At 61.4% G+C, this 26895-nt stretch overlaps 1 protein-coding gene across 1 annotated transcript in view; it reads left to right on the plus strand.

Moving 5' to 3' along the window:
- Positions 1 to 26895, plus strand: part of NAV1 (neuron navigator 1) — a 155927-nt gene that overhangs the window by 81839 nt on the left and 47193 nt on the right. The window contains exons 5-6 of the mRNA XM_039883565.1: positions 10969 to 11071; positions 13673 to 14020. Coding sequence (XP_039739499.1) covers positions 10969 to 11071; positions 13673 to 14020 — 451 coding nt within the window. The remainder of the gene's footprint in view (positions 1 to 10968; positions 11072 to 13672; positions 14021 to 26895) is intronic.

The raw sequence follows: 26895 nt of genomic DNA on the forward strand, positions 1-26895 counted from the left end.
GTGACTAATCCTGAGTTGCTTGGTGGCTCTGCTCAGGGCCTGTGCACCCGCAGGCTGTGTGCGGGCCCTGGGAGGCCTGGCCGGGGGCTCGGAGAAGGCCTGGCCGCCTCCACTGTCCTTCCCGACCCTCCCTGAGCTCGCTTCGATGGGGGTTCAAGGCCCTTGCTCCCAGCTCCCAGTGGTCCTTGGGGAGCCCGTGCTGCTGCCGCTGGAGGAGAGTGTGCCCAGGACACAGCCGCCACTCATGTCCCTTCTCTCCACCCCCCAACCCGCGCCCAGGAGTCTGGGAATGGGGTTGAGTCTCCATCTCAGAGGAAACCGAAGCCCGTAGAGCCTGTGCAGCTGCTCCCAGGCACCACAGATGCCAGTGCCAGGCACCAGGGGTCCTGGCTTCCAGCCCGGCGCTCGAGCTCCCTTCCAGGGGACCGGGGACCCCGCGGCTCCCCGAGGTGGGGCAGGACAGGAATGGGGAGACACGGGAGCCCTGTCTCACACCCGCGTTGCCCAGGAAGAAAGGCGAGGTGTGGGGCCTGAGCTCCGCGTCTGGCCTCAGCGGGTCCCCAGGCTCCTGGGTGGACGTGGCGTCGGGCCGTGCAGGAGGAGACGAGGGGTCTGAACGGGCAGCGGAGCGCGGCTGCGGGTCTTGGCGGGCCAGACGCTCCGGGGCGGCCTCCTGCGGCCAGAAGACGCGCGGTTCTCAGAGCTGGGACGGGGCCCGGGAGCAAGCGCCGGGGGCAGCGTGCTGCCAGCAGGGCCTGGACCGGCTGCAGGAGGCCGAGGGAAGCAGGCCTGGCCGGTGGCCCGTCGCGCCCCGGCCCCCTGGCGATCCCCCGGCCCATTTACGCGTGGAGAGCAGGATGGGGCCCTTCCCACGGCCCAGAAGGAGTGTGGCCGGCGTGGCAGTCAGGAAGGGCCCCTCGGCGTCCAGCTCCGCACTGTCGTTTGTAATTTATTTCGGAAAAAGCGTGGACTTGAGAGTCAGACTTGGATTCAGACTCTTGCTGTGCCACCTGCAGAAGCTGTGTGACCTCGGGAGCCGAACTGGCCTCTCGGAGCCACACATCTAGAAAAAGGGCCGGCGAGTTCAAGGGCAGAGTGGGTGTCAGTGTGTCACACGTGCTCAGCGCAGACGACACTAAGCAACACTGTTTCCTTTTCTCTCCCCCTTCCTGCCTCGGAGAACACTGCCTGGCAGACCCTGAGTGTTGCTGTAGGGTTCTCTGCCTCTCAGCTGGGGGTCCTCTTCGAAGCCACCCTCGCTCCCTCTTGCTTCAGTTTGTGCCCAGGCCCTGGGGGGCCTTGGCCTCTGTCCACGCCTGGGCCTTTTGGTGGGTAGTGGGACCATCCTGGAGATGGGGACACGTGTTGGTGGCAGATGGGCTGAGCCTGAGGGTCCGCGGTGGTGGGCGGCAGAGGGTTGAGGGGATGGGTGACCGCCGTGCGACCTCAGGAGCTGGACCTAGACAGTGGAAACCTGCAGGCAGACAGGCGGGTGGAGGACGAGGCTGTGATCCTTGAGCAAGGGCCGCGCGGGGAAGGGCAGGCGTGGGAGGGTCCCCCGGCAGAGGGACCTTCCGTTCCGGGTGGCCCTGCCTCTCCCTCCCTGCCTGCTCTCTCTCTCGGACCCTCCTTAAAGCCCACCTCCCTCCCTCCATCACCCAGTCTGGCTTTGAGGTCAGCAGCTCTGTCATCTTGACCAAGTCACCACCGCCGGTAGGTCCTGGGAAAGGAAGGGACGCACGGGATTCGGGAGCAGGCCTGGGGCGGGGCCTGGCCGGGGGTGGGGGGCGGCAGGACAGAGGCGCCCAGCACCGCGGCCCGGCCTCACCTCTGTGGCAGGTGATTCTCCACCAAGAATCTCCTGCTCTGGCGAGTCTCTGTCTGACCCGCTGCGGCCTTGGCGTCAGGGCCCCAGCTGCACCACGGGACTGCGGAACTGGACGTGCGCCAAGGCCAGCCCTCCGAGACGGAGCCGGGGACGTCGGGACAGACCCCAGCCACCAGCTCTGGCGGGACTGCCCACGGAGCTCTCAGGCGCCAGAGCCAACGGGATGACGCGGCTGCTGAGCACCTGAATTTTAACTTTTACTTAATTGCAGTTGACTGACATGTAAAAGCTGCTGGACATCGCTGGTCATCGGCGAGGTGCAGGTGAAACCTGCAGCGAGACCACTTCATTCTCCGGAGGCGGAGGGGTCAGAACCCCATGCACGCGGGCGGCGGGCATGCGAAACGGGGCAGCCGCTGCGGAAAGCGGCCTGGCGGCCCCTCGAAACGCAAAACACAGAGTCGCCGAGTGACCCGGCGCCGCGCGGCTGGGCAGGGAGCCAAGAGAAATGGAAACAGACGTCCACGTGAAAACTCGCACGTGAAGTTTCGTAGCAGCTTAATTCATAAAATAGGCAAAAAGAGGGGGCGGCCCAAACGCCCGTCGAGTGACGTGTGGGCGGGTGCACGCGACGTCCACGCAGGGGACAATTATTCCGCCACGGAAAGGAGCGAAGCAGTGGGACGTGGTCCGTCGGCTGAGTGAGAGGGGACCGTCCCAAAGGCCCTCCGTGTGGATGCGAGCGCGTGAGATGTGCCGAACGGGCAGATCCATAGGAACGGAAGGTGGCGTGGTGGTTGCCAGGGGCCGGGTGAGGGGACGGTCGAGTGGCTGGTACAAAGCTTCTTTTGGAGTTGATAAAAATATCCTGGAATGAGATAGTGATGATGGTGTCACCTTGGAAAATGCACTAAAAAGCAGTGACCTGTGCACTCTAAATATTACGTTATATGAGTATTATGGTGTGTGAATTATATTTTAATTTTCACATACACTTGTCTATTTGCGGCTAGTGGCTGCAACATGGGACAGTGCATCTCTAGAGTCCGACCATCGGGTTCAAATTCCGCCTTTGCTGGTCACTGGAAAATGGCTGTAGGCAGCTCGCATAGCCGCTCTGGGCCTCGGCCTTCTCAGCTGCAGAATGGGGCAGCCGCTGGCCACCTCCCAGGGCTGTCGTGAAGGTTAAGTGGGCTTATGTGCCAAAGCTCCTGGCCTAGTGCCAGGCCCACGGCCACAGAGATTAGCCAATACTAACATTGCTAGTTCCATGACCAGAACGCTCCCTCCACCTCACCCAGTGGTCACCCAGCCCTGGGCCCAATCCCCAGCCCCTCCCCAGTTTCCTCCCCTCCCCCCTTTGCCTGCAGATGGTTCTCTGCTATGTCAACTGTTGCCATAACAACCACTTCCAGCTCCCAGCCACAGCGACTTGATTAGAGCAGGTGCCATGTGAAGGGTCTGGGTGGCATCACAGCGAGACGTTTCCAGTAAACCTCGAGGTCCACTGGGCAGGAGAGACAGGGCCTGTTGGGGAGCGGGGACCATGTCTCCGGCTGAGGCATACAGGCTGTCTGCGCAGGGGCCTGTCCGCCCAGCTGAGCCCAGAGTCCGAGTCGTTAAGCGAGGGTAGACTGCGTGTGCTCGCGAACGCTCTCTCTCCTGTAAGCCGACGTTCCCAGGGAAACGGGGCAGGGAGGGGATGAGACCAGCACCCCTCCCAGACAGGGCTGGAGGCGGGGCCCCCTCTCCGGGTCCCCCCACGGCTCTCAGCACTGCCCCTGACCAACAGTCCTTCCTGGAGATGTCGCTGGATGTCAACAGCGGCTGCGATGTCACTTCCCCTGGCGCATTTGTGCTCACTCTGCAAGCTGCCCTCCTGGGGCCGCACTCGCTGCCAGCTGAGCGGTGCCAGAGCAGAGCTCTGGCTCACGTCCTGCCCCTCGCTCTCCACAGAGAGGCTGCCGCTGCCCCCCAGAGGGGCCCAGGGTGGCGGCCTCTCCCTCCTCGTCAGGCTTCATGCCTCAGTAGCATGGCAGATGAGCAGAAGCAAGACCTCGGCCCAGATTCACACCCCCATCCAGTGCCCACAGAGGCATTTTGGGTGCAGGGCAGTGGGGCAGAGGGTCGGCCGCAGTCTCCTGACACTCTGGCCCTGGGCCTCAGTATGCCAGGCGGGGCCCTCAGGTCCTCGAGCCTTCCTCGTGCTGGCCTGCTCTCCCCTGGGAACCAGGTGCTACCCCCTCTTTCCAGGAGCAGAGCAGGAGCCCAAGGCGGGTGGCGCAAACTCTGGGCTGTTCACCAGGGATGAGGGTACAGCCTGGCACCGAGGCGGTGAGTCGGGGAGAGTGCCAGCCTCGGAGAGCCCAGGAGGAAAGCTGTCGTGCTGAGCCAAATGCAGAGGGAAAAAGGCCCTTCGGGCGGCTGCTCCCAAGCCTGACAGCTGCCAGCCCTGCAGCCACGGCGGCTGAGGGCCGGCAGCGCCCCCTCGTGGCCCGTCCCGGCAGTCAGCCCCCGAGTCTGGCGGGGCTGGACAGGATGGGCCCCCTCCGAAGCCCACAGGTGTGAGCAGACTGCGTCTATGCCCAGGGAGTGCTCCTGGCCTGAGGTGTCGGGACACAGCCCGGCAGCCTGGCATCAAGACACCACGCCCTGGTTTTGTGGGGGACACTCTAATCTGGCAGTGTATGGCATGATGTCAGGATTTCTCAAAGCATGACCTTGTGTCACATCGCCCACACGGGGGCTTGCAACGATGCAGACTCCGGGGCCCCATTCCGGCCTGCTAAAGTGTGATCTCTGGGTCACACCCTGGTACCCGCATTTTTAATGCACCGTAGCAGAAAAGTTGCTTCTTTGGGCTTCAGCCAACTACAGAGCTATAGAGCCAGAATGTTGAAATCAGTTAGGAGCCTTGGAATCCCTTACACCCTTATTTTACAGATAGGGAAACTGAGGCCAGAGAACGGAATTTACACACGGCCCCATCGGCCCTAAACTGCCTGCCTTCCTTGTACTCCGTGCCTCACACCTCCCATTGGACGCACAGGCCTGAGGGTTTTACTGTGATCATTTTGCAGTGTATACAAACGTCAGTGAATACAATGTATACGGTGATACAATGTATACTGTGACACAGTGTACACACGGCGATACGATGTATATGATATATACAACATACATGGTGTATACGGTGTATACGAACGTCAAATCCTTATGTAGCGTATCTGAAACTAATACAATGTTGTGTGTCGGTTCTATTTCAATTGAAAAAGAAAAAAAAATCAAAACCGTAGGTGACCCGGGAAGACGCCTGCCTGGCAATTTCAGGGCAGGAGTGACCGTGAACATCCTTCTCTCTGGCCGCATATTTGCTTCCATCTCCTAGTTGTCCTGTCCTGGCCCCGTACATGCTTGTGGCTCTACATTGCTTCTTCAGCCCTGGCTCTTTCTAGGTATTTGTCACCATGCAGCAGATAGTAGGGCCACTGGGCACTCGGCTTGGTTTGGGCTCACTCGCTGGGTGAGAGGGGTCAAGATTTTCAGGCCAGGGTGAAAATCTTGGAGCAGAAGCTCGCAACAACTAGAAGCATGCGATTTGTCACGCTGCAGGGTTCTGTGACAACCGCCCCTGACAATATTGTGACATGTATGTGTGGGGCGGTACGTGAAATCATAGGATTAGTAACAGAGTAAATGGTCCCCGTTGGCGTGCTCTGGATGTGGGGGGCCTATTATGTGGGGGCCACCAGCATTCTCTCTGGGATTATCAGACAGGAAGAAGGTGGGTGGACAGAGGGGACTGGGTTATTGTGAGGGAGTCTCTGCTGGGCCTCAGGGCAGGGAGCTTTGTGTTTGGGGGTCACCCGGCCACACCACAGGGCTGTCTTCGAGGGTGAGGTGGCGTCGACTGCAGGAACCCACACAGCCCACCTAGTGCAGCCTCTGGGGTGAGACCGTGACAGTCGGGGTGAGACAGTGAGGCGCCTCCTCTGGTTGGACTTGGAAGGTTATGTGTCTGAGTAGAGGACAGGGATTCCCAGAGACATTTCAGTCATCGTGACACAAAGTAGTCATCAGCACACACGGGTCATGTGGTCAAACTCCCAAGGACCTTCTGTACTGGTTGCTCGAAAAATAAACGGGAGAAAGGGGCCTGCTGGCCGGGCTGGCGGGCACTTATTGGAAAGATACTTGTGCTTGTAATGGCTTTCGCGATAACGGTGTTTGTGTCCCAGGAGCCCAAGCTGTGGCAAACTGTAGAATTTAGAGTTGACGGCAACCTCTTCCTTGGAAAGTAATTGGGTGAGGAGAGATGTTATGGTGTTCTCGGGACTTGGGTGTGTACGTGTCTGTGTGTATCTGAGTACATCGCTGTGTGTGTGTGCCTGTGTGTCTGTGTATGTCTCTGGGTGTGTGTCTGTGTGTCTCGGTGTGTCCTCTGGGTGTCTCAGTGTGTCTTTTGGGTGCATCCTGTGTGTCTGTGGCCCGGGTGTGCCTGTGTGGCCCCAGTGCCCTGGGTGGCCTGCGTGTCTGTGTAAGCCCCTCGGTGTGTCCTTGCAGTTCTGTGGGTGCCGTGCTCAGTTCTTTCTTCTTGGGGGCATTTGTCTAGCCTGGATTCCTATGTGGTCCATTCCCAGACCATCCCATGATGTTAATTCACACTGCAGTCGCCCCTCTGCTGACATCTCTGCCTCTCAACCCCAGCCCGTAACACCAATGATGACAGACTGCACTCAGGCCAGGATCCCTGACCGGGAGACACCTGTCCCCCTCGACACCAGGCAAGCCTTCCTTCTGAGCTGAGTGATGTGCCCCCTGCCTCCCATCTATGAAATGAGAAGACACCTGACCCTTTCAAGCTCCGAAAGACCACGACTTGGAAGTGTCTTTCCTCCGGGCTCCCCTCCATTGCTCCTGTTGGTCCCCACCCCCCACCAGCCTAGCCACTCACCACAAAGCCACGTAGCTTTAGGCGCACACGGAGCCCTCTGCGGCCCCTGCCCTGGGCTAAGCTGCCCATGCGGGCTCTGAAATGTGGGCAGAAGTAGTTAGGACTTCAACAGGCCGTCGCTGGAGTTTACTTAATTGTCAGCTAATAAAGTTGTACAGAACTTGGGGAGATCTGCCCGCCGGGTGATGGTCCACTCGAGTGCCTCCCTGTTCCCGCCCTTCTCCAATCTGCTGGGACCGCTCCCCTCCAGCGGTGGCACCCACTCCCCACTACGTCAGGCGGATGGCCAGGGGAGGCCAGCGGGGCCCAGCACTCCCAGGGCTGAGACTGTCTGCAGGGGGCTGGGTGAAGGTGTGACAAGGTATCGTGCAAGAGAATAAGGCCTGATGACTCGGGGAGGGACAGGCTTGTCACCACCTCATCCACCCCCTACCTCCAAGTGTGAGGGCTTCCCCCAGCCAGAGGGAGGGCCTGGGGAAGAACTAGGGTCCTGAGCCCTGCCAGGCAGGGGCGCACCAGCCACCTGCAATGAGAGAGCCAGGGCTTAGGGTGTGCCTGCTGCTCTCACCCCTCTGAGCCGCCAGATAAGACTGGCGTTTGTAGAGCACCCGCTGTGTGCAGGCACCACGTGAACTAGCTCCTTGATCCTCACAGCGACCCTCCCCGGAGGGTACCAGCCCCCCATGCACTCCAGGGGAGGAGCTAGCTGGGCCGCAGTGGGGGACGGGGCTGTACGTGAGGCGCTGCATCGTAGTGGGAGGAAGGGCAGCTGTGGAGACAAACACGCTGTGCCCAGCGCGGGCGGACATCGGGCTGGGCGTTGCTGCATCTGCGCATGCGTGCACCTGCGCGTGCGTGCACCTGCGGGCAGGTTGACTCAACCGGGTCCCAGCCCCAGACTCGTGTCACACAGTGTGCGCTCCGTGGTCTTGTGTGAGGGGCAGCAGTGCGTGGTCAGAAACGTCACCTGACCACGCTGATGCCCGGTGCACGCTGGACAGCGCTGTTGTCCTGGCAACAGTCACCGTGGTGATGGTTGGGGTGGGAGTTTTTGCTGTCTGCTAGCTGAGGAGCACGCGTGCGCGCGCACACAAACACACGTACATTATACACATAGGAGCTTTTCGGTTGTTATCAGCACAAAGTGCTATATGCCTCAGGTACCTTCGCCCCGTGTCTGGCCCTCGTGGGCGACGGTGAAAAAGGCGCGAAGCCTGGTTTTGGGTTGGGGTCAGGGGTGGGGTGGGGTGAGGGCAGGAGTGTGTAAGGGTGAGGGGTGGGGCGAATTCTTTTGCAAATGCCCCTTGTTCTTATTTCTCAGCTGAAAATGTAGGTTTGCTTTGGGGTAACTGTCGTGGGTGTAAATGCCCAGATGCGCCCAGCCGGGGTGAGGGTCTGCAGCCGCTGAACTCCGAGGAGTTTCCTTTATGTGCATGTCAGTCCCCTTGTCCCGGGGCTACGCTGCACCCCTAGGACTGTGCTGTCACCTACCGGTGCTGGGCACAGCCCGACTTCGCAGGAGCCCCGGCCACCAGACCTCCCAGAGCTGAGCGTCTGGGAAGCAGGGTGGCATACCCACGGTGACCACCAGGGGGCACTGCTGGGGCACAGAGGGAGCTGCAGAGGGTCCCTGTGAGCAGAAAGCAGGTCCCCGTCACCCCCCAGCAAATCAGGCTCTGTCCCTACCTCCTCCTCTGCACGCCCCAAACCTGCACCTGGGGGAGGCTCCCTGGTGCCAGGTACCCTTCCCTTAACATCTCTGTCACCTCCAGCTCGTTGCCCCTCCCTGGACCTCAGCTTCCCATTGCTCAGTGACCGGGTGGCATGGAGTCACTTGCAGGGACTCTGGGGGCAGCTCTGCCCGACTCTGCTGATATGGGGGTGAGGCAGGCAGCTAGGTGGGGGCCTTTGAAGGAGGTGAGCTGGGGAGAAGGCACAGTGCTCGGTGCAGTGAGCAGCGGGACAGGGTCCCCTCACTGCAGCTACGACAGCGCTAAGATACGTGTTCCCACAACCCCATGTCCCACGGCCTGGAGCCCCAGGAAACACAGCGACCCTCCCAAGGCTGGTTGCTGTGTGAGTTAAATATTTTTCCCTTAAAAAAAAAAAGACATCTTCCTAACAGGACGTGTGTCCATCCATTCCTTGTGTGTGTGTGTGTTTATTGACATAGCATCCATCCAGTCTCGAAATGCTCATTGAGCACCTACTGTGTGCCGTCCCTGTGCTTCTGCCCCGTGAAAACCAGGAGCAGGGGATCTCCCAGGACGTGACTCTGCCGGGCGCCACCTCTGGGCGTGTGGCCTTGGCACCTGGCACGTCCCTCCAAGTCTCAGTCCCCTCGTCCGGAGGTGGAGACGAGCACCCACGCCCCATAAATATCGCGGGGACCTGCGGCGGTGCTGCGGGCAGAGGGCGGGCACACTCCCGCTCCCCTTCCTCCCGGAACCGCACACCCCCGGGAGCTGTCTCCGGCTCTGCCAAACCCAGAGAAAGCGTCGCCCCGGCCAGAAGCCCACGTCTCGGCCCCATGCTCCTGGTTCCCACATAGGCGTCTTGGAAGCAAGCTTTAAAAACACGTCCGTGGGCCCTGCCCGGCCATCGGCTAAGCCGTGGAGCAGCGCACAAGGTGCCAGGATAAACAGGCATGGCAGCCACAGAGGTGACGTCAGCCTGGGGACAGAGCTCAGGCCCCAGTATGGAGGCCGGCCATGTGTCGCTCCTCCTAGCGTGGAGGCCCGGATGTGAGGTACTGAGCGAGTTGGATGCCTCCGTCGCCACCCCAGGGCGGGGAGGGCCGAGGGACCGGGTGTGGAGCTCATTCTCAGGAAAGGTGCCTAAAAGGGCCTGGAGGGGACGCTGCTGCCTGGCTCCCTGCTCACCCTGCCCGGCCTCCCCTCGGCCGCAGGACAGTCCCAGCAGCCGCTGGCCCGCCTACCTGAGCCACCTTGGAGAAAATGCCTCTGGATGGGATTCAGAAATGTCCCCTTGGCAGCTAGGGAACCGTGCACTCCTGAGTCTGCGGGGTGTGTGTGGCGGGGGCACCGAGCAGGCAGCTTGGTGCCTAAGAGGATTGCAGGGGTCTGGGGCTGCGGGCAGGGGAGTGGCCGGAGGGGCAGCGTGCGTGGGTGTGCTCTGTGATGCGCTGTCCTCTCTGCGGGCCCCTGACCCTTCCTGAGGGTGTCCCAAGGAGGCACTGGGGGTTGATTCCACGCAGTGACCGTCCCCCCAGAGTCAGTGGAAAGCAGGTCTGGGGTCAGGCCCGCTGCGCTTTAGTGTCCTCGGGGCTGGCGGCGGTCCCTGGCACAGGCGTGTGCCCAGCAAAGGTCCACTGATGGAGTGAGGGGAGCAAGGGACATCCGACATCTCCTTGTGCCAGGCGCTTGGCCCTCGGGGGGTCGTGGGCGCCTGGAAAGGAGGTGGGCGGCTTGGCTGGGCTGCCGTAGTCCCAGCCACGCCTGACCTGGAGTCCAATGGTGGACAAAATGATCCGCCATGTAGGACTCTGAGGGTGGGGCTGCGGCTTCACGGCCTCCTCCCTCGTGGCCGCACCAGCACCAGGGGTCTGCCCTGCCCAGAGCTCCTTGCTCCCGAAAACAACCATGCACCCCCTCGCCTGCCCGCCGGCCACCTCGCGGCTAGGGGCTCCTTCTGAGCTGGCTCCCCTGGACCCCACACAGCCCCTCCATGTCCCAGGGAGCGTCCAGGCTCCGGGGTACCGTGGGCTGCAGCTGGCTCGCACTGCTCCCCAGGAACTACTGGTGGCCCCACTTCCTAACTCCGTGGTCACTGTGTTTACACCACAGCGATCGGCAAACACACACATCAGGCGTCCCTGCCCCTCAGAGCCTGTTGTTAAACTTTAACCAACACGTTGCTGGGGTTCCAGCTGATCTCATCCGGGGCAACCTGCCCCCCCAGACCTCTGCTGTGAGAGGCAGGGTCTCCCCAAAATGGAGCCAGAGCGGAGCCAGTCGCTGGGGCCCTGGGAGGTGAGCACAGACAGCAGACCTGGGCCTGCAGCCCCTTCCAAGGTTGAGACCAGACAGTCAAGGGCACGTGCCAGGGGCTCTAGGGGCACCAGGGACTGGCCCCATGGGGGATGGTCCGTCGCCCCCTCCCTGCCCCCAGGCTCCCAGCGGCGAGTCCTCCTCACTCACCCAGCACTTCCTGTTTTGCCTCCCAGACCCCGAGTCCCAGAGGAAAAGGACAGTGCAGAACGTCCTGGACCTTCGGCAGAACCTGGAGGAGACCATGTCCAGCCTGCGAGGGTCCCAGGTGACTCACAGGTGAGCTGCAGAGGGGGCACGCCCTCCGCCATCCCCTCGTGTCTCCCATGCTGGACGCAGGGCCCTGGGTGTCTGCAGACCCCACCTGGGTACAGAGGCCAGCCGGTGCGGGGCCACCCCTGCAGGAAGAGGAGACACCGCCGTCTCCTCAAGAGAAGGTGGTTTTTGTCTGGTGTCTGCTTGTGCTTGCGTGTTGGATTTCACTCGGCACACGGGGTTGGAAAGCCCTGGAGTGGGGGATGGGTGCGAAGCCAGCCCAAGACCCAGCGTGTGACCTTTGAGGCCCTTTCCCTCCTAAGGGTCCTCCCCTCGTTTGTCACGGGGTCACTAAATGCTTTTTTCTCCCGGTTCCAAAGTCCCCTTCATCGTGGGAGTACAGCGTGGCGCCCACCCGGGGCCTTCTCTCTCTGTGATGAGGTCCCCTCTTGCCTCTAAAGCCTGAGAGCTCAGCGGGACCACGCCGTGTCACCCAGTCTTTATGCCGTGGGTGCACCCCCACTCACCCCTTGGAGGGACCTCACGGCCTCCCGCTGCCCCTCTCCTGCCCGGCGTCCTGGCCAAGCCTCTGTGACTCACAGGCTCCCCACACGCTCCCAGATGAGCTCACGCCGAGCTCCCGGGGACAGAGGGCGGGCTGCACTGGGGGGCGGGGGGAGCCAGGATTGGGAAACCGTGAGGGGAGGCTCATACAGGACCGCAGCCGCTCCAGCTGGACGGGGACCCGTCCCTCCCCATCTCCTGGGGGTGGAAAATGAGCAGAGACAAGACACAGGGACAGTGGGAAGGGGCTCCTCTAAGCCCACTGGGCGGCCAAGCGACATCCAGACTGGATTTACGCGCCCCCAGTGACAGGGAGCTCGTTCATCCCGTTGGCCAGCCCAGCCCTCGGTGGGTTTGCCGTGACCGAAATGGCGCTGATATGTAGCCCCTCTTGTGTGAAGGCCACCCCTCCCTCCACATGGCGCCCCGCAGCACCCCCGTCCTCCCCTGGGACACTCGGCCCTTCGCTCCCGGACATCCAGAATACTCTGAATGGTCAGTCAAAGCCCCTACTCTGTGGGTCCCCTCTGACCCGAGGAGGCCTGAGAACAAGTCCCCCCGAGGACAGGGACTCCAGGAGGCCCTGGGACTCGGCACGTCCCTCTGCCTCCACCCTCCACCCAGGGGCCTGGCCCAGTTTGGCTCGCCATTTTAAAGACTCAGGAGACAAAATCTGGAACCCCAGGCTCTGCCAGAGAAGGCAGGAGGCACTTAGATGCAGAGAGGGTCACGCCTGGGGTGACTCACTCGCAGGGAGGGGCAGAGGAGGCAGCTCCAGCCTCCTGGGGCCACCGATGGAGCAGCCAGCCCTCCGGGTTCCACAGGACCTCGGGCGCCAGGCAAGCGCTGTCGGCTGCAGCTGACGGGGCGGGGGATGGGGGCCACCCGAGGCCTCCGGCTTCGTCTCCCTTTCTGGGGCAGAAACCGAGTCCTGACACTGCTTTTCTGCTTGTGGGACTCAGGGCCACCCCCACTCTCTGCCCAGGTCTGTGTTATCCTGTCCTCAACGTCAATGGCTGAGACAGTGATTCCCCAAACTCTCATGGCTTTTGACTTCCTAAAGTGGACAGTCCTGGAGTGGACAGTCCCTGGGTAGAGAAGGAGCGGCCACCATAGCGAGTCACACCGAGCCACACGGGCCGACGAGGGTGAGTCTGCACCCGGCAGGCTCAGACCCGTGTGGCTGTGTGACCTGCAGAGCACGCAGGCTTCCTGTTGGCGGGGCCTGCCGTCCAGGGAGTGCTCCCCAGCCCGGGGCATACGGCTGACTCTGGATTCAATTCATTCCAGAAACGTTGGTCTCTGTCCTGCTTTCTCAATCTCCACTGGCTCGTTCCCTGCCACAGAAGGCATCTGGGTTGGGGGGCTCGGCGGGCGAAGAAATGAAACCCTCCCTCCCTCTGCCCCAGCCCAAAACGCTCCCCAGAGAGAGGCAAGAGCGAGGGCTGCGTGCAGGGCTGGCGTCAGGAGCCGGGGTGTGCTGGCGTCCTCGTCCACTGCTCGGGCTTCTGGAGGCGGTTTGGGGGAGAGGCAGAAGGGGCTGGAGCCGCGGGACCCACGCTCGCACGGCCCACACCGAGCCCTCGCTTGGCCATGGTGGGGACCGGGTCCTGAAGCTCTGCCCGGCCTGTCCTCAGGCTCAGGCCGTCTGGCGCTAACCCGGGCCTGCGCCCTTGGCCTGGCCAGGGTCGGGGTCTGGGACATCCCGCCCCCTGTCCAGTCAAGCTGCTTCTATTCTCCGTGAGCTTCTTCCCCTGCCACCCAGCCTGGGTTCCCAGAGCTTCTCTGCACCTCTGCACCCTGCTCCAGACCTCACGGTCTCTGGGCCGGAAATCCACAAGTCTTCCGCTCATTAACAGAAAGGTGACCAATGGCAGCCTGGCCTTCTGTGCCCAGGCGACTCATCTTTCCCACTCCCCAGGAGGCCTCACTGGCCCCTCTGAGCACCGTCTGAGTTCAGGGAGGTGGCTTTGGGCGGGGGGTAGGCGGTGCTGGGGTGCAGCCCGAGCGGCAGGGCCCAGCACTGTGCGAGACTAAACCGACGCCCTCTGCTCCCGCCAGCTCCCTGGAGACGACCTGCTATGACAGCGACGACGCCAACCCCCGCAGCATGTCCAGCCTCTCCAACCGCTCGTCCCCTCTGTCCTGGCGCTACGGGCAGGCCAGCCCCAGGCTGCAGGCGGGCGACGCGCCGTCGGTGGGCGGGGGCTGCCGCCCGGAGGGGCCGCCCGCCTGGTACGTGCCGGGCGAGCGCGCCCACTACGCGCACACCGTGCCCATGCGCAGCCCCAGCAAGCTCGGCCACAGCTCCCGGCTGGACGCGGACGACGCGGACCTCAAGTCCGGCTACATGAGCGACAGCGACCTCATGGGCAAGACCGTGACGGAGGACGACGACATCACCACCGGGTGAGGGCGGGCCCTGCGCGGCTGGGGACGGGGCTGGGGACGGGGCTGGGGGACACGGAGACACACCAGTAGGATGGGATCCCTGGAAGGCGAGGCGCAGCCTGCCGCAGGGGTTCAGGTGTGTGGCGCTGTGACAAGGCCTCTGGGCTCTGGGCGTGGCCGCCCTGAAATGGGCGTGGCCGCCCTGAAATGGGCGTGGTCCTTCCAGGCTCGGGTGTGGTGGGCGGGGCCGCCTCACACTGGCCCGCGTGGTTGTCGTTTTGTGCTGTGTGCCCCATCTCCGGTCCTTGAGGGGCAGAAGGCTGCCACGAAGGGCCTTGGGAAGTCGCGTTGGTCCCAGCGCTCCGCTAGCTGCAGGCCTCAGACGCCGCCGCCTGATTCCCCATTTGTAAGGAGTCGGGGCTGAGACCCTACCTGTGTGTGAGGGTACAAAGTGTGGTGGAAAGCAGGAGTGACGGATCTGTCCCCAGCCAGCCCTGTCCCTGCCTGCTCCTGCTCTGTGTCTGCTGCCTCCTGTGGACCTCCTGCCAGGAGCAGCCCGGGGGCCCTGCCCAGCCCACTGCCCCCTCCTGCCTGTCCTCGCCCCGCAGGAACCTCGTTTTCTCGTCATTTTCTGCCTAGTTGACAGGTTTGGGTTTGGGGAGCAGCTTGGACACAGGTGACGGTCTGGGAGTGGGGAAGGGACGGGAGAAGGAAGTACTGGGAGCTTAAAGGGTCCTGGCCAGCTGTTGTGAGCCGCTGGTTCTGGAAGCTTCTCAGCTGACTGTCCTTCCGCCGTCCTCAGTTTGCTAGGACCCTCCACAGGGCCACACAGGCAGCAGCCCCCGTCCCCCACCCCTGGCAGGGACCTCCTCTCCGCGGGAAAGATCTTGAACTTGGAGAGAATGGAGGGTAGTCCGTCCGGGAAGGACGGAGCAGGGCCACCCACTGCTCCCACCCTGGGATGAGCTGGCGGGGCTGCAGGGCCCGTCCAGCTGCTGAGGCTGCTCTGGAGCAAAACAGCTGGCGTATGACCAGGGCTGTTTGCTGCCTGAGAGCCCGGGGGACCCGGCCTGGAGCTGGGACCCGAGAGCAGCCGGCCAGCTCCTCCTGTGCTCAGAGGCCAGGCCGGGTGGGGGACAGCCCGGGAGTCTGTCCAGCCGCTGCCCGGGGAGCTCCTTCCGGAGGGAGCGGCTGGTCCCCATCCTTTGCGAGCTCCCGGGCGTGGTGGGCTAGAGACTCTGACAGCTGCCCGCCCCCCGCTCGCCCACGTGTTGGAAGGCGCCCGACAACGTGTCGTAACAGTGCTGATCCTGGGTGCATAGCTTGGGGGGCTGGGGTCTGGGCTGCTGGGCGGGGAGGAGGGAAAGGTTGCCCTCCATGCCCCTCGGGACAGAGTGCGTGCTCCCGGGTCAGGGGAGAGAGCAGGGTTCGCTGGGTTGGCATGGGCCAGAGTCCCGCCTCTGCAGACCCCGGGAAGCGCGGAGCTCACAGGGGGACACGGTGCTGTCCCGGCGCTGTCCATGCCAGGGACCCTGCTTGTAAACGGCCTGCGGCTCCGAGACAATTTCAGGTGCGTTTGTAGGGTCAGCCTGCAATTAGCAGCAACTCCGCACGCTGTCACGGTGTCTCCGAGCCAGCGTCCCTGCGGGGACTGTGGTCACACCCGCCACGCTGTGCTGAGGACAGCAGGCCGAGGGCAGTCAGTGTGCAGTCCCATGTCACGTGGCCCTGCGTTCCGTGTGCCTGGTGAGCCACGTGGCTTTTCCTTAGGAGCCGGGCATCCTGGGCTCCAGCCCGTCCTGACGGAGGCACGCCCCCGGCACCACCGTCACCCGGCCTCTTCTCGGCCCTCCTGTCCCCTCTGCGTTTTCTAGTCACATCTTTTACTCTAGAAAATGTCCTGTTCCTAAGAAAACTGTTTTTACTATTCATGAAAGGGTGGGCCTGCAATACGTCGCTTCCCTCCACAGGTGACACTCGTCCACCGTCCGCCCACTGACCTTCCTGTCTTCCTGGAGCTTCCGGCACAGAGCCGGCAGGAGAGGGCCGGCTGGTCACTGGGCCCTGCTCTCCCCACAGGCGCCAAGATCGGCCGTGCACTACCGAGTGGGCCATAGAGCATGGCGTGATCTGAGGCTTTGTCAGTGCTCTCGGTTATCCGACCCGGGGGCTCTTCCCAAGCCAGGCTCAGTCCATGTCAGCTGTCCCCACTCTGTCCGCGTGCCAGGCCCTCTCCTGGGTTGCCAACCTGAGCGAGCTCTCAGGAGGGAAAATTCTAGACTATAGTGAGAAAGGCAACCACTGCTGCCACCAGAATAGTCACATAGCTTTTAAAAATATATGTACGTAATTACAATTGTGGTGAAAGGTTTTTCTACATGTGATTAACACGTTAATCGTTTTTAGGTGTACGGTTTGGTGGCATTAAGTACATTCGCATCGTTGTGCAACCGTCAGCACCACCCGTGCTCAAAACTCTTTAATCTTCCCCAACTCACACCCCGTGTCCCACGTCCCCCTCCCCCAGCCCTGGCTGGCCGTCTACTTCCTGTCTCTCTGAATCTGACGACTCTAAGGAATCATGCGGTATTTGTCTTTGTGCGACTGGCTCATTTCACTCAGCATAACGCCTCCCAGGTCTGTTCATGTTGTGGCAAGTGTCAGAATTTCCTTCCTTTTTGCGGCTGAGTCATACCCCATGTGTGGACGGATCACCCTGTGTTTATCCACTTAGCTGCCGACGGCCTCTTTCCACCATGTGGCTGTTGTGAATAACCCTGCTGTGAGCACGGGTGTGCAAATGTCCCTTCGGGCCCCGGTCTCACTTCCCTCGGGTCTGCACTAGAAGCGGAATGACTGGATCGTGCAGTAGTTGGTTCCATCTTTAATTTTCGGAGGAACCGTCACACCGGTTCCCACGGTGCCTGCACCGTTTTACGTTCCCAGTCACCGGGGCTCCGATTATTTCTTGCCAATAGTTCTTTTCTTTTTTTTTTTAGTAGCCTAAGGGGTGTGAGAGGGTCTCTCATCTCCCCCACGACCAGTAGTGCTGAGCGTCTTCTTGTGTTTATGGGCTACTCGCATTGGCCTTCTTTTGAGAAATGTCTGTTCGAGTCCTTTGCCCGTTTTTTAATCAGGCGGTGTGTTTGTTGTTGGTTGAGTTATGGGTGTTCTTGATATATTCTGGATATAAATCCCTTATCAGATACAGGATTTGCAAATGTTTTCTCTCACTCTGTGGGTTGCTGTTTCGTACAGTCGACAGTGTCCTTCGATGCACAAAAGTTTCTCATTTTGACCAAGTCCGGTTTTACCTGTTGTTTCTTTTGTGGCCCGCACTGTGATGTCATAGGCAAGAAATCATTGCCAAACGCAACTACACGACCCTGTTCCCCTGTCTGCTTCTACGAGTTTTATAGCTGATGGGGCTTCATTTAAAATAACAGGGCCCAAGTCTTATCTGAGCCCCACTCTTCCTGAGACATGGCCTCAGGAAGCCGTGTCTCTCTAAAGCTGCTCAGTGCCTGGTCCATCTTCCCACCAAGTACGAGAATCTTCCCTGCGGCTTTCCTGATGGCCGGTCTCGGCCGGGTCTGGCATACGCACAGCGACAGGGAACCTACTCCGTTTCGAATAGAAAAAAAATTGTAAAAAAGTTTCTAAATGGTCACCTGACATCTGCTTCACTATAACTTCTGCCGATTGATTTAAATTTTGTCATCTGAAGTAGGAAGCTCTGTTCGGCTGTTTCAACCTGTTCTTCGGGATACGTTCCCGCCCCAGAAAAAAGTCCCCAGCTTATCAAAGTACTTTCTTTTCGTGCTTGTCCTAGTCACTCTCCTCTGGAAGCTCTCAAATTGTCAACGGTCCTCTTGAAATTTGGCACCACGTGGATCACCGCCTGGCACTAGTCCCACTAGGTTTATAACCACATCACGACATTGTGGGCAACTTGGAGTTGGCTGCTGACTGTCCTAGATGACAGTTTGGACGTTTTTACCTCCTGAAAAGAGAAGAGGAATTCGTTTTTCTAAAAATAGGAAGGTCTGGAATTTAATCTAATAAGAAGATAAGGTCGGCCGCAGCCATCTGTCTTCCTGTCCCAGCACCCAGGTCGCAGCGGGAGGGGTGGCAGGGAGGCCCCCGCAGAGGTGGACGCACCGGGTGCGAGGCCCGGGCGCCCGGAGGGGAAGGAGGTCGGGCGGCCCGCCTCGTGCCCTCTCCACTCTAGCTCGGGTTCGCCTCCCTGAGGCTCCGTTCCGCAGTCCAGTGGGCAGCACCGGAGCCTGGCAGGGAGGCCAGCCACAGTGCAGCCCGTCTCACACCTGCAGGGGGCGCCACTCACACTTCAGGGAGTGGGGTTGGCAGCAGCTCTGGCAGGACTGCAACCTTGCCAAGGTCCACAGACCCTGAGAAAGAGCCAGCAGCCACCTCCTATCGTGAGAAGGCTCTGTGAGTGTGTGTGAGGGGGACGGCAGGGTTCTTGGCCACCGGCTGCCATGCCCTGGGTGTCCTCAGGTGGTTCCCTGTTCCGCATGGGGCTGAGGTTCCAGCTTTCTGTTCCCTCCTGGCCCCCCCACCCCCGGCCTGTCCTCTTGAACTGTGCTTGGGGGCCCAGCAGCAGATGGGGCTCGTTTCCGCCTTGGCTCTGAAGGGCCCTGACGTTGAAATATGTCAAAATAAACTAGAGGCTCTGTGGCCTGAGAGGCAGTGAGCCCAAGTCTTAAAGAGACACTCCCAGCCTCGCTGAGCAGCCCGTGCCTCGCGGTGCCCCACCACCCCAAGAAGGAGCCTCGGTCACTGCTGTCCAGTTTGGCTGACATCTGACCCCAAGAAGCCCGGCCACCTTTGGCCGTAGGAATCTCCTCCTGGGCGTGTGTCAGTTTGTAGCAAAGCCTCTGAGCTCCAACAGGCCGGGAGGAGAATCTTCTGCCTTTGTCACCTGCTTTCTGGCAGCTGTTCAGGCCTGCCGCCCAGCGGGTGTGGACCAAGCCGGCTTTGGCCCATGGGGCACAGGGCTTGGGGCAGAGGGCGGTAGCGGTCACCTTGGGAAGGGCCCTGTGTCCAAGCTCAGGAAGGAGGCAGTTTGTGCCCTTGAGCCACGTAGATCTAGAAGGGAGGAGGTCACCTCCCGGGTCCCCGGCAGAAGCAGCGACGTGGGACGCCTGGCACAGCGACCTGGGCTGGACACAGCATGTGGCTGGGCAGTGCAGCTGAGCTGGTCACACACGGGACCCCACAGGACGCGGCCTTTTCCCCATCGTGACCGGGACGACTGGGCGGTCTGCTCCTCGCCCAGATGTGTTGTTGTGTATAGAGAGTGTGTTGGGCCGGGGTCCCCCAGAAGTGACCTTGAGATAGAGGTGTGAGTGCAAGTGGTTTATTTGGGAGGTGACTCAGAAAGCCCGGGTGGGGAGCGAGGAGGTGACTCGGGGAGGAGAAGGGACACCAGTGTGGGTGTCCTCATGCGTGGGTGACCGCCAGCACGGCTGGGGCTCAGGGGTTTTGGGAACATTGCGTGGAACCCCCGGACACAGAGGTGTGGGTACTTACCCCCCAGCTCCCACATGTCCTGCTTTTCCAGCCCGCCACACATAGGCTGAGGCGCACCCCAGGCCGAGGGTCACAGGTGCCTGCAGGAGTGCTCCGTTGGCACCCACAGGAACAGCGGCTGCAGAGGGGCCACAGGTGGGACACAAATGGCATCACTTATAAAGAGGGAAGGTGGGAAGGAAGGGAGGGAGGGAGGGTGTGGCTTCAGAGAGCCCCTGGCTCCCGAAACAGCCCGAAATTCTCCACACGGAACAGCGGTGGCTCGCTCCTGTCCGTGCGGGGTTAGTCGGCATCGCGGTGCCTGTTCAGATCCAACGGGGGTGGCGGAGGCGAGAGTAGGCCAGGTATTCCAGAGGGGCAGCTGGATGGATGCCAGCTGCCATGGCAACTGATGCAGGCTCCGCAGCGACCCCTCCTCTGGTGTGTCTAGCAACCTACGATTGAGGGCTGGGTCTTCACTGAGCTTGAGGACGGGCGATGTGGGTGGCAGTCATGGTGGAGCAGGGCTTGAGGAGGCTGTTGAGATGGGCTGGGCTCTTCCCCGCCGGTCACTCCTCCTTAATCGTCAGCCGCCTCCTTCTCCACAAACCTCTGTCTGTGAGAAGCGGCTGGAAATGCCATGCAACCCGACGGTCCAGAAAGGGCACGAGCTGGGGCTGTGACGGGCCCGGGTCCCCATGCTGGGTTAATGCTAGTGCGAGACCAGGATTGTTGTCAGGACGTCGCGAACACATCGTGCCAGTGCCACAGGTGTGTAGCAGGTGCTCGTAAACGTCACCTCCCTGCTCTTGGTTGGCACCTGGAAACCAAAGCTGTGAAGGTCCCAAAGGCCGTCTGCAGACCAGAGCCTCCCCGCCTGGCCGGGTGCCCAGTTGCCCGCTTGCCTGTGCTAAATGCCCTTCCTCCAGGAAGCCTTCCCTAATTCACCCCCCTTGCAACGTGATCGCCATCCGACTGGGTTGTCCTGTAGTAACTTACGCTTTTATGGCTCTCTAACCATCGCATGGCACGCGTGGCAGACCTCACACCGATATGACGTCATCTTATGCGATCTTAACAACACGGTGAATTAGGTACTCTTCTCCCCAGTTTGCAAATGAGGAATTGCAACCCGGCTTGACTGGCTTGCCAGGATCACGTAGCTCAAAACGGGCTCAAAACCGGTGGCCTCTGGGCAGGGCCCCGCCTCCGACGCCCACGGCCTCGCTGTGCACCTCGGCGCCTCCTCCCTCTGCACAGCTGTGACCACGAGCCCGGGCGCACGTCTGGATCCGCGACCACGTGCCTTCCTCCTGGAGTCGGAGCTTCCGAGGACAGAGACCCGTCTTCTCCCGATTTCCCAGCACCAGCAGCATAGAGCCCAAGGCCGTGCTGGTGACTGACCAAGGAATGGTGGCTGGAGGCCCCTCCGGAAATGCCTCTAAGTGGCTTCCCCGTCTTCCAGGATAGGGGCTTGCTCAGGAGAGCCACAAGTAGCCACAGCCAGGAGCTCAGGGCCAGAGGCACAGACGCACCCCAGCCACTGAATACAGGACCTCGTTGTCTCTGCTGAAGGCCGAGCTGTCCCAGAATGAGCGTGAGTGGCCAGCCCTGGCCACCAGCCTACCAGATGTCTCTGGCCAGGCAGCAAAAGACCCTTCACTGCAGCTGAAGACAAGCCAGCAGGCCAGGCGGGCGCTTGCCCACGAGCTGTGCATGGGGTGCCCCAAAGGGGCTGGTGGATGGAGTCGTTCGTGCCCAGATGTCGGGACGGTGATGGGACAATCAGGGGCAGATGCATAAAGGTCTGGATTTGAAAAACAGGCAGAAAGAGTCAGGCCCAGACACACGCAAAGCACGAAACCACCTAAGAGACAGATCACCTCGCGCTGAATAGGCAGCCAGGGTCACAGAGGGACGGGGCGGGAGAGGCCGTTGTCCGGGCCTGTGCCATGGACAGAGCCAGCACGTCCGTGGTGTGCACGCCGAGGAGGGCTGAGAGACAGGCAGACGCTGAGTGGGAGCCTTCCAAACCTGCGGAGCGGCAGCTGGGCCCAGAGAGGCGGGCAGAGGGGGCGGGGGCCTACGGCCTCCAGACAGGCAGAGAGGTGGACAGGCTTCTCCAGCGGAGGTAGGTGACCCTGCGTCCAGCCTGGAGCCCGACTCGGAACAGGGCGGGCATGTCCTCAGCAGCCCGCCAGCTTGTACTGACGGGGTCTGTCCTGTGCCCCAACCCCCCTGCCTTGCGGGGCGCGTCCAGCCGGGGAGACAAAGCTCTGACCTCATTTCCACGCTCTTCTCCTCACTGCTCAGCCTCTTCCAGTTCCTTTCCCGGCCCCTCTGCCTTTGTCACCTGTCTCTGTCTCACCTTCCTGTACTTCGATGTCTGGCTTCTGTCTCGGCCCCCGTGGGTTTGATGACAGGGCCAGCTCAGGCCTGGCTTGGCCATGTGGACAGGCTCAGGTGGCGGGGTGCCCAGGACTGCTGACATTCTGCCCGGTGTCACTGGACGAGGAGGGACAGAGCTTATCACCTGCTGTCACCGTCCCTTTATGAGCCAGAAGCCTGTGCAGAGGGGCCCAGGGATAGCCAGCTGCCCGTGCCCATGTGGCGCGAACTCGCTCAGATGACCCGTTTTCCAGAGTGAGGAGCTCCTTGCGGGAGGCTCCGGCGGGAAGTCCCGCTCACCCAGCTCTGCACAGGCGCCCCGAAATCTGCAGGCGGCAGCTACTCACGCAGGTCTTTGCCGGTCCCCGCATGTAGTTTCTCGTCCTTGGGAGCCAGATCGACAGTCCGTGGAACGTTCTGGAGTCCAGCTGACCTGGGTTGAATTCTTGGTTTGCCCCTCACCTCCTGCGTGACCTTGGATAAGCCACTTAGCCTCTTAGTGCTTCACTGACGCTGCCTGGAAGAGGGTGACACCTCCCTCGTGACGATGATTAATAGAGTCAGTAAGTAATTGTAGAGTAGCCACTAGACCCGACCACGGGGGACACAGCAGGAGAGAGAAACAGGCATCGTTCTTAAACTCACGTACAAACGAGAGATGGCAAACAGGCCAAGAAGCGATGCAGTGGATGCGGCGGTTAGGGGAGATGAGGCCGAGCAGGGCAGGGTGGCCGTGCGGGCTGCTGGAGACGGGCGCTCAGGGACGCATCTCTGCACAGGGCGAGGATGGACGCGTGTTCGAGGCCCTGCAGCGAGGTCGCCGCGGCGGAATCAGAGAGCACAAGGGGAGAGTGGTCCAAAACGGGGTCAGGAGGTGGCCGGGGGTCCTCGGCTTTCCTTCTCAGCGAGGGCGAAGCCGTGGGCAGGTTTCGGGGAGAGGAGCGATGGCATCTGACGTGTCTGTGAAGGGTCTGCTGGCAGCTACGAGAGCCGATCGCAGGGAGCGGGGAGGGTCTGGAGCTTGGCCGGGGAGCTGGCGAGCAGGGGCCCGCGCACCGGCCACGGGGGACGGCACGTGTGCAGCGCCCTCTCGGCCTGTGGGGCTGGATCTCTGCTTCTCTCCAGAGACTAGGGGTCCAACTAGTGATAGGGGGATGGGAGCAGTGGGTGCTTAGGCTGTTCTGAAAGTCGTTCTGGCCTCAGGGATCCGAGCTGGCAGGTCTCTCTCTCACACACACACACACACACACACACACACGCGCGCACGCACACACGTGCACACACACATGCACACATACACTCAGATGCACGTACTCATGTACGCACGCACATTCACACATGCAGGAACACACACGCCTAAGCCCAGAGAGGCCGGGGCGTCCACCGGCCCCTGTTGGAGAGGCAGCCTCTCCTTCTCTGTTCCATCGTCCTCTGTCCCATGTTCTCAGCCGCACAGAGACGCCGAGGGTCGGACGCTGGAAGCCTGTCAAGCTAGGACAGTAGCTCACTCTGCAAGATCTGGGAGGCTCCTCCTCTGCTGCCCGCCCCCCGCTGTGGGGGTGGTGAGAAAGAGAGGCGTCTCCCCTCCTTCCCCTCCTCCCGAGGAGGTCGTGTAAATATTTGCAGAGCAGTAACACAGCTGGGAGCAGGACCCCCTTCCTCCAGCTGGCTCACTTGCTCCCCAGAGACACCACATTGTGCATCGACTGTGCCCCAGACCCAAACCGTCCTACGTACCCTCAGAACCTACCCTCCGAGCCCCAGGCTGGCCCTGGGGAGGGAGTCGGTAAGACGCGCTGCCCCGGGACCCTGGAGTCCTAACTCCCTCCTCTGAAAATGACACAGTCGCACCGGTCGACCTCCGAAGATGCTCTCAGCTGTGACCCCAGAGGGGTCAGTTCTGGGCTACCGGGCACGTCCCCCGGGAGGGCCTGGAGGTTGGGGAGGAAAGGTGCAGCCTCGCCAGCTCAGGAGCCGAGAGAAGCTCGCCAGGGTCACTCACGTGCCGGGAGCTCTGGAGAACTCCGCGTCCTGGAGAGGTCAAGAAATCCACTGGACGTGCAATAGAGAATGACCGCCGGCCTGGGACTTGTCATCGTGGCTTCCCTGCCTGAGGCCGCAGCACTGGAGGCCCCTCTCTTGGGCAATCTGGGCTGTGACATCTTACGCAAGTGGCGCCCGCCTCCCCTTAGAAGACCAGGCCGTCTGGAAATGGTCATGGCTGTGACCGGGCTGCGCAGGTCTTTCTATCAAGGGCACAGCAGAGGCTTCCCCAGGATTCCATGGCACCACTTTACGAGCTGGGATCACAGATGGGGCCCGATCACCCCCATGGAGAGCAGAGGGTCTGACCACAGTGACCACAAGGACAACTGGCCTGCATTCCGGTTAAATCCTCTTTCTTATCACCCTCCATCCACGATAAAATGCTCTTTGTCCTGCCTCTGCTGAGATGCTGCCAGCTCAGCCTGGCCAGGATGTCGTGGGGGGTCTCCGGGCCCAGTTTTCCTCCACTGGTCCCAAAGGGAGCATCTCTGATTGGCCAGGACTTGGGGAGGGACAGAGGCGTCCCCACCTCAGGGAGCAAAAGCCTCATAATTGATGGGAATGAGGACGTGAAGGCAGGTCCGGGACAGAGTGGTGGATGCCGGCCTGGGACCCTCGTCTTCTCAGGACTGCCCCCAGGAAATCGGGCGTGCGGTCCGGTCCCAGCAGGTGACTCTGGAACCCGGACCACATGGAACCTCTGGCGAGTCTTTCTCTTTTTCTTGCCTCACTCTGACCATCCATCAAGCGTTGAGACGGTCATCGGTCATTGGTCATCGGTCATCGGGAGAGCAGAGCCCCCTGCAGACTCTCCGGATGTCGCCTGGCAGTGGAACACCGATCAGGAGCAAGGGGGCTCGGGAGGGAATCGCCCCTCGCAGGAATCTGGCTGAAAAGCCTCGTGCGCGTCAGTCTGGGCCCCGCCCTCTGCCTCGGACAGTCCCCCGCCTTTCCGTGCCTTAGTGTCCCCCTTGTAAACAGCCACTCTGATGGCCCTGGCAGGGAGACAAATGAGACCGTGCTCCCAAGGGCCCCGGGAAGAGAAGCCTGAGACGGAGGCCTTTTCCTCTCTCCCTCTGCCCGGCCCCAGCTCCCTCTCAGCAGGCATCTTCCGCCTCCGCCAGGAGGGCCTCAGCTGTCCCCACTCCATCTGCCCCAGGCTGCAACTCTGCAGCCTGGAAGCCAGAAAGGAGAGCTGGTCCCCTCCCTCCTCATTGCCCCCACTGTAGTCAAGGCAACCAGGCACCCCCCACACACACACACTCTGCCACATCCTTGCCCTGCGCTGGGCCTGTGGACTGAGAGACGGCCTCACTAAAGCCGGGGACAGCTGCCATCAGGTTACCCAAAGTGCCTGGGCCTGCAGCTGAAAGCAGCAGGGGCTAATTTGCATGCTGATTCTCTTCACGCCAAAGCCTGGGGACCCTGCCCCTTCCGCTGTGAGAGGCCCTCCAGCCTCCTCCGAGGGGAAGGTGGGTCTCAGGTAGAGACAGGTGGGCACTGCCTTGCACCCCGCCTCCTCCTCAAGAAGGAAGGACTGCGTGGACAGCTCCTCTGGTTCTGCTGGGTTTTGGCAGTTCAGGCGTCAGCCCCAGGGCGGAAGGGGTTAGAGGTACCTGGGTGTGGGGGCTCCGAGAGCTGGGAGCCCTGCCCCTGGGCTGAGCTGCTGCCCGAGACTTGCTCTTTTTAAAAAAAAAAAAAAAATTTATTACAGTTGGTACAGAACATTATGTTAATTTCAGGTGTGCAACATAGTGACTAGACGTTTATGCAGCTTGCCCTGTGAGACTTGCCCTCTTTCTGGCCTGTCCCCTGGCTGTGGACGGTGGAATGCAGGGGGAGGGGAGGCTGCCAGGTGTGAGGGAGGAGGATGGGCCACTTGGGCTCTACGGGACTGTGAAGGAATGTCCAGGGAGAGCACAGGCACAGTCCCCTGCACAAAAGACTCATCCTGCCCTCCAAGTAAGCCCCTGTGCCTGACCCCTGTCAGGCCACCCCCCCGCCCCGACCCCGGCTCTGTCTGGAAAGTCACAAAGGAGGAAACTGTGGAAAAAGGCAAAGCTAGATCCAGAGAACAGAGAAAAACATCCCCTGCTGGTGTCAACCCTCTGGCCCAGACCGAGTCATTTAACTCAGCGTTGCCTGCTGGCTGGAGCGTCCCTGTGTGCAGCACTGTGAGCTGTTCCCAGATGCCCCGGCCAGCCCTGGCCCCAGCCCAGCTGTGCAGGCAGAACCTCCCTAGAGGACTGACCACACTCCCCCTGGCCCATGGCACCGGCCTGGACTGTGCTGGAGGGGGCCGCTTGCCTTGCTCTGGCTGCTGGGGACCAGGGTCTTAACTGAGTCACCGCCCAGACTGCTCATAATAAAAGGGTAACCTGTGCCCCATGGTACAGGGTAGCCACGCCGTGCGCCCTCAGGAACAGACCCCTCCCCACGGCAGACTGGCCAGGGGTCCAGACACAGCTCCCTCCCTCGGCGAGGTTTCCACCGCTGAGACTGGGGTTCGCCCTGGAGCTGCTGGCCCAGCAGTGGCTCTGGGCGGTGGAACACCCCCAGCCAGGCAGCTTCAGGTGCCGGGGCGGGGTGGGGGGCATTCGGAAGTGGGAACCTGAGCCCGGGAAGCTAGAGGTGATGAGGCGACAGGCCCTGGGAGCCCACAGGGAGCTGCCCAAGCACCAGGGCAAGTCCTCTGTGGCCTCTGAGCTCAGTGCTCGAGGCGGGACGGTGTGTACGATGCTGTTTCTGTTGTTTCAAGAAATTGTGGGTATAATCTGTCCATTTCCAAAATGTAAGTGCCCTAGTTTGGCCAGTTCTCACCCTCAGCCCCTCCCCGGAAAAGTGGGTACGCGGGGCTCCCCTTCCTCCACGGATACCAGGAAGACCCTGAGAGGCGAGGACCGGGTGGGGAGCCCTGACTGGGTTCC

This window comes from Pteropus medius, unplaced genomic scaffold, assembly GCF_902729225.1.
Source record: "Pteropus medius unplaced genomic scaffold, Ma_sr-lr_union100, whole genome shotgun sequence".
NCBI classification, from domain to species: Eukaryota; Metazoa; Chordata; class Mammalia; order Chiroptera; family Pteropodidae; genus Pteropus; species Pteropus medius.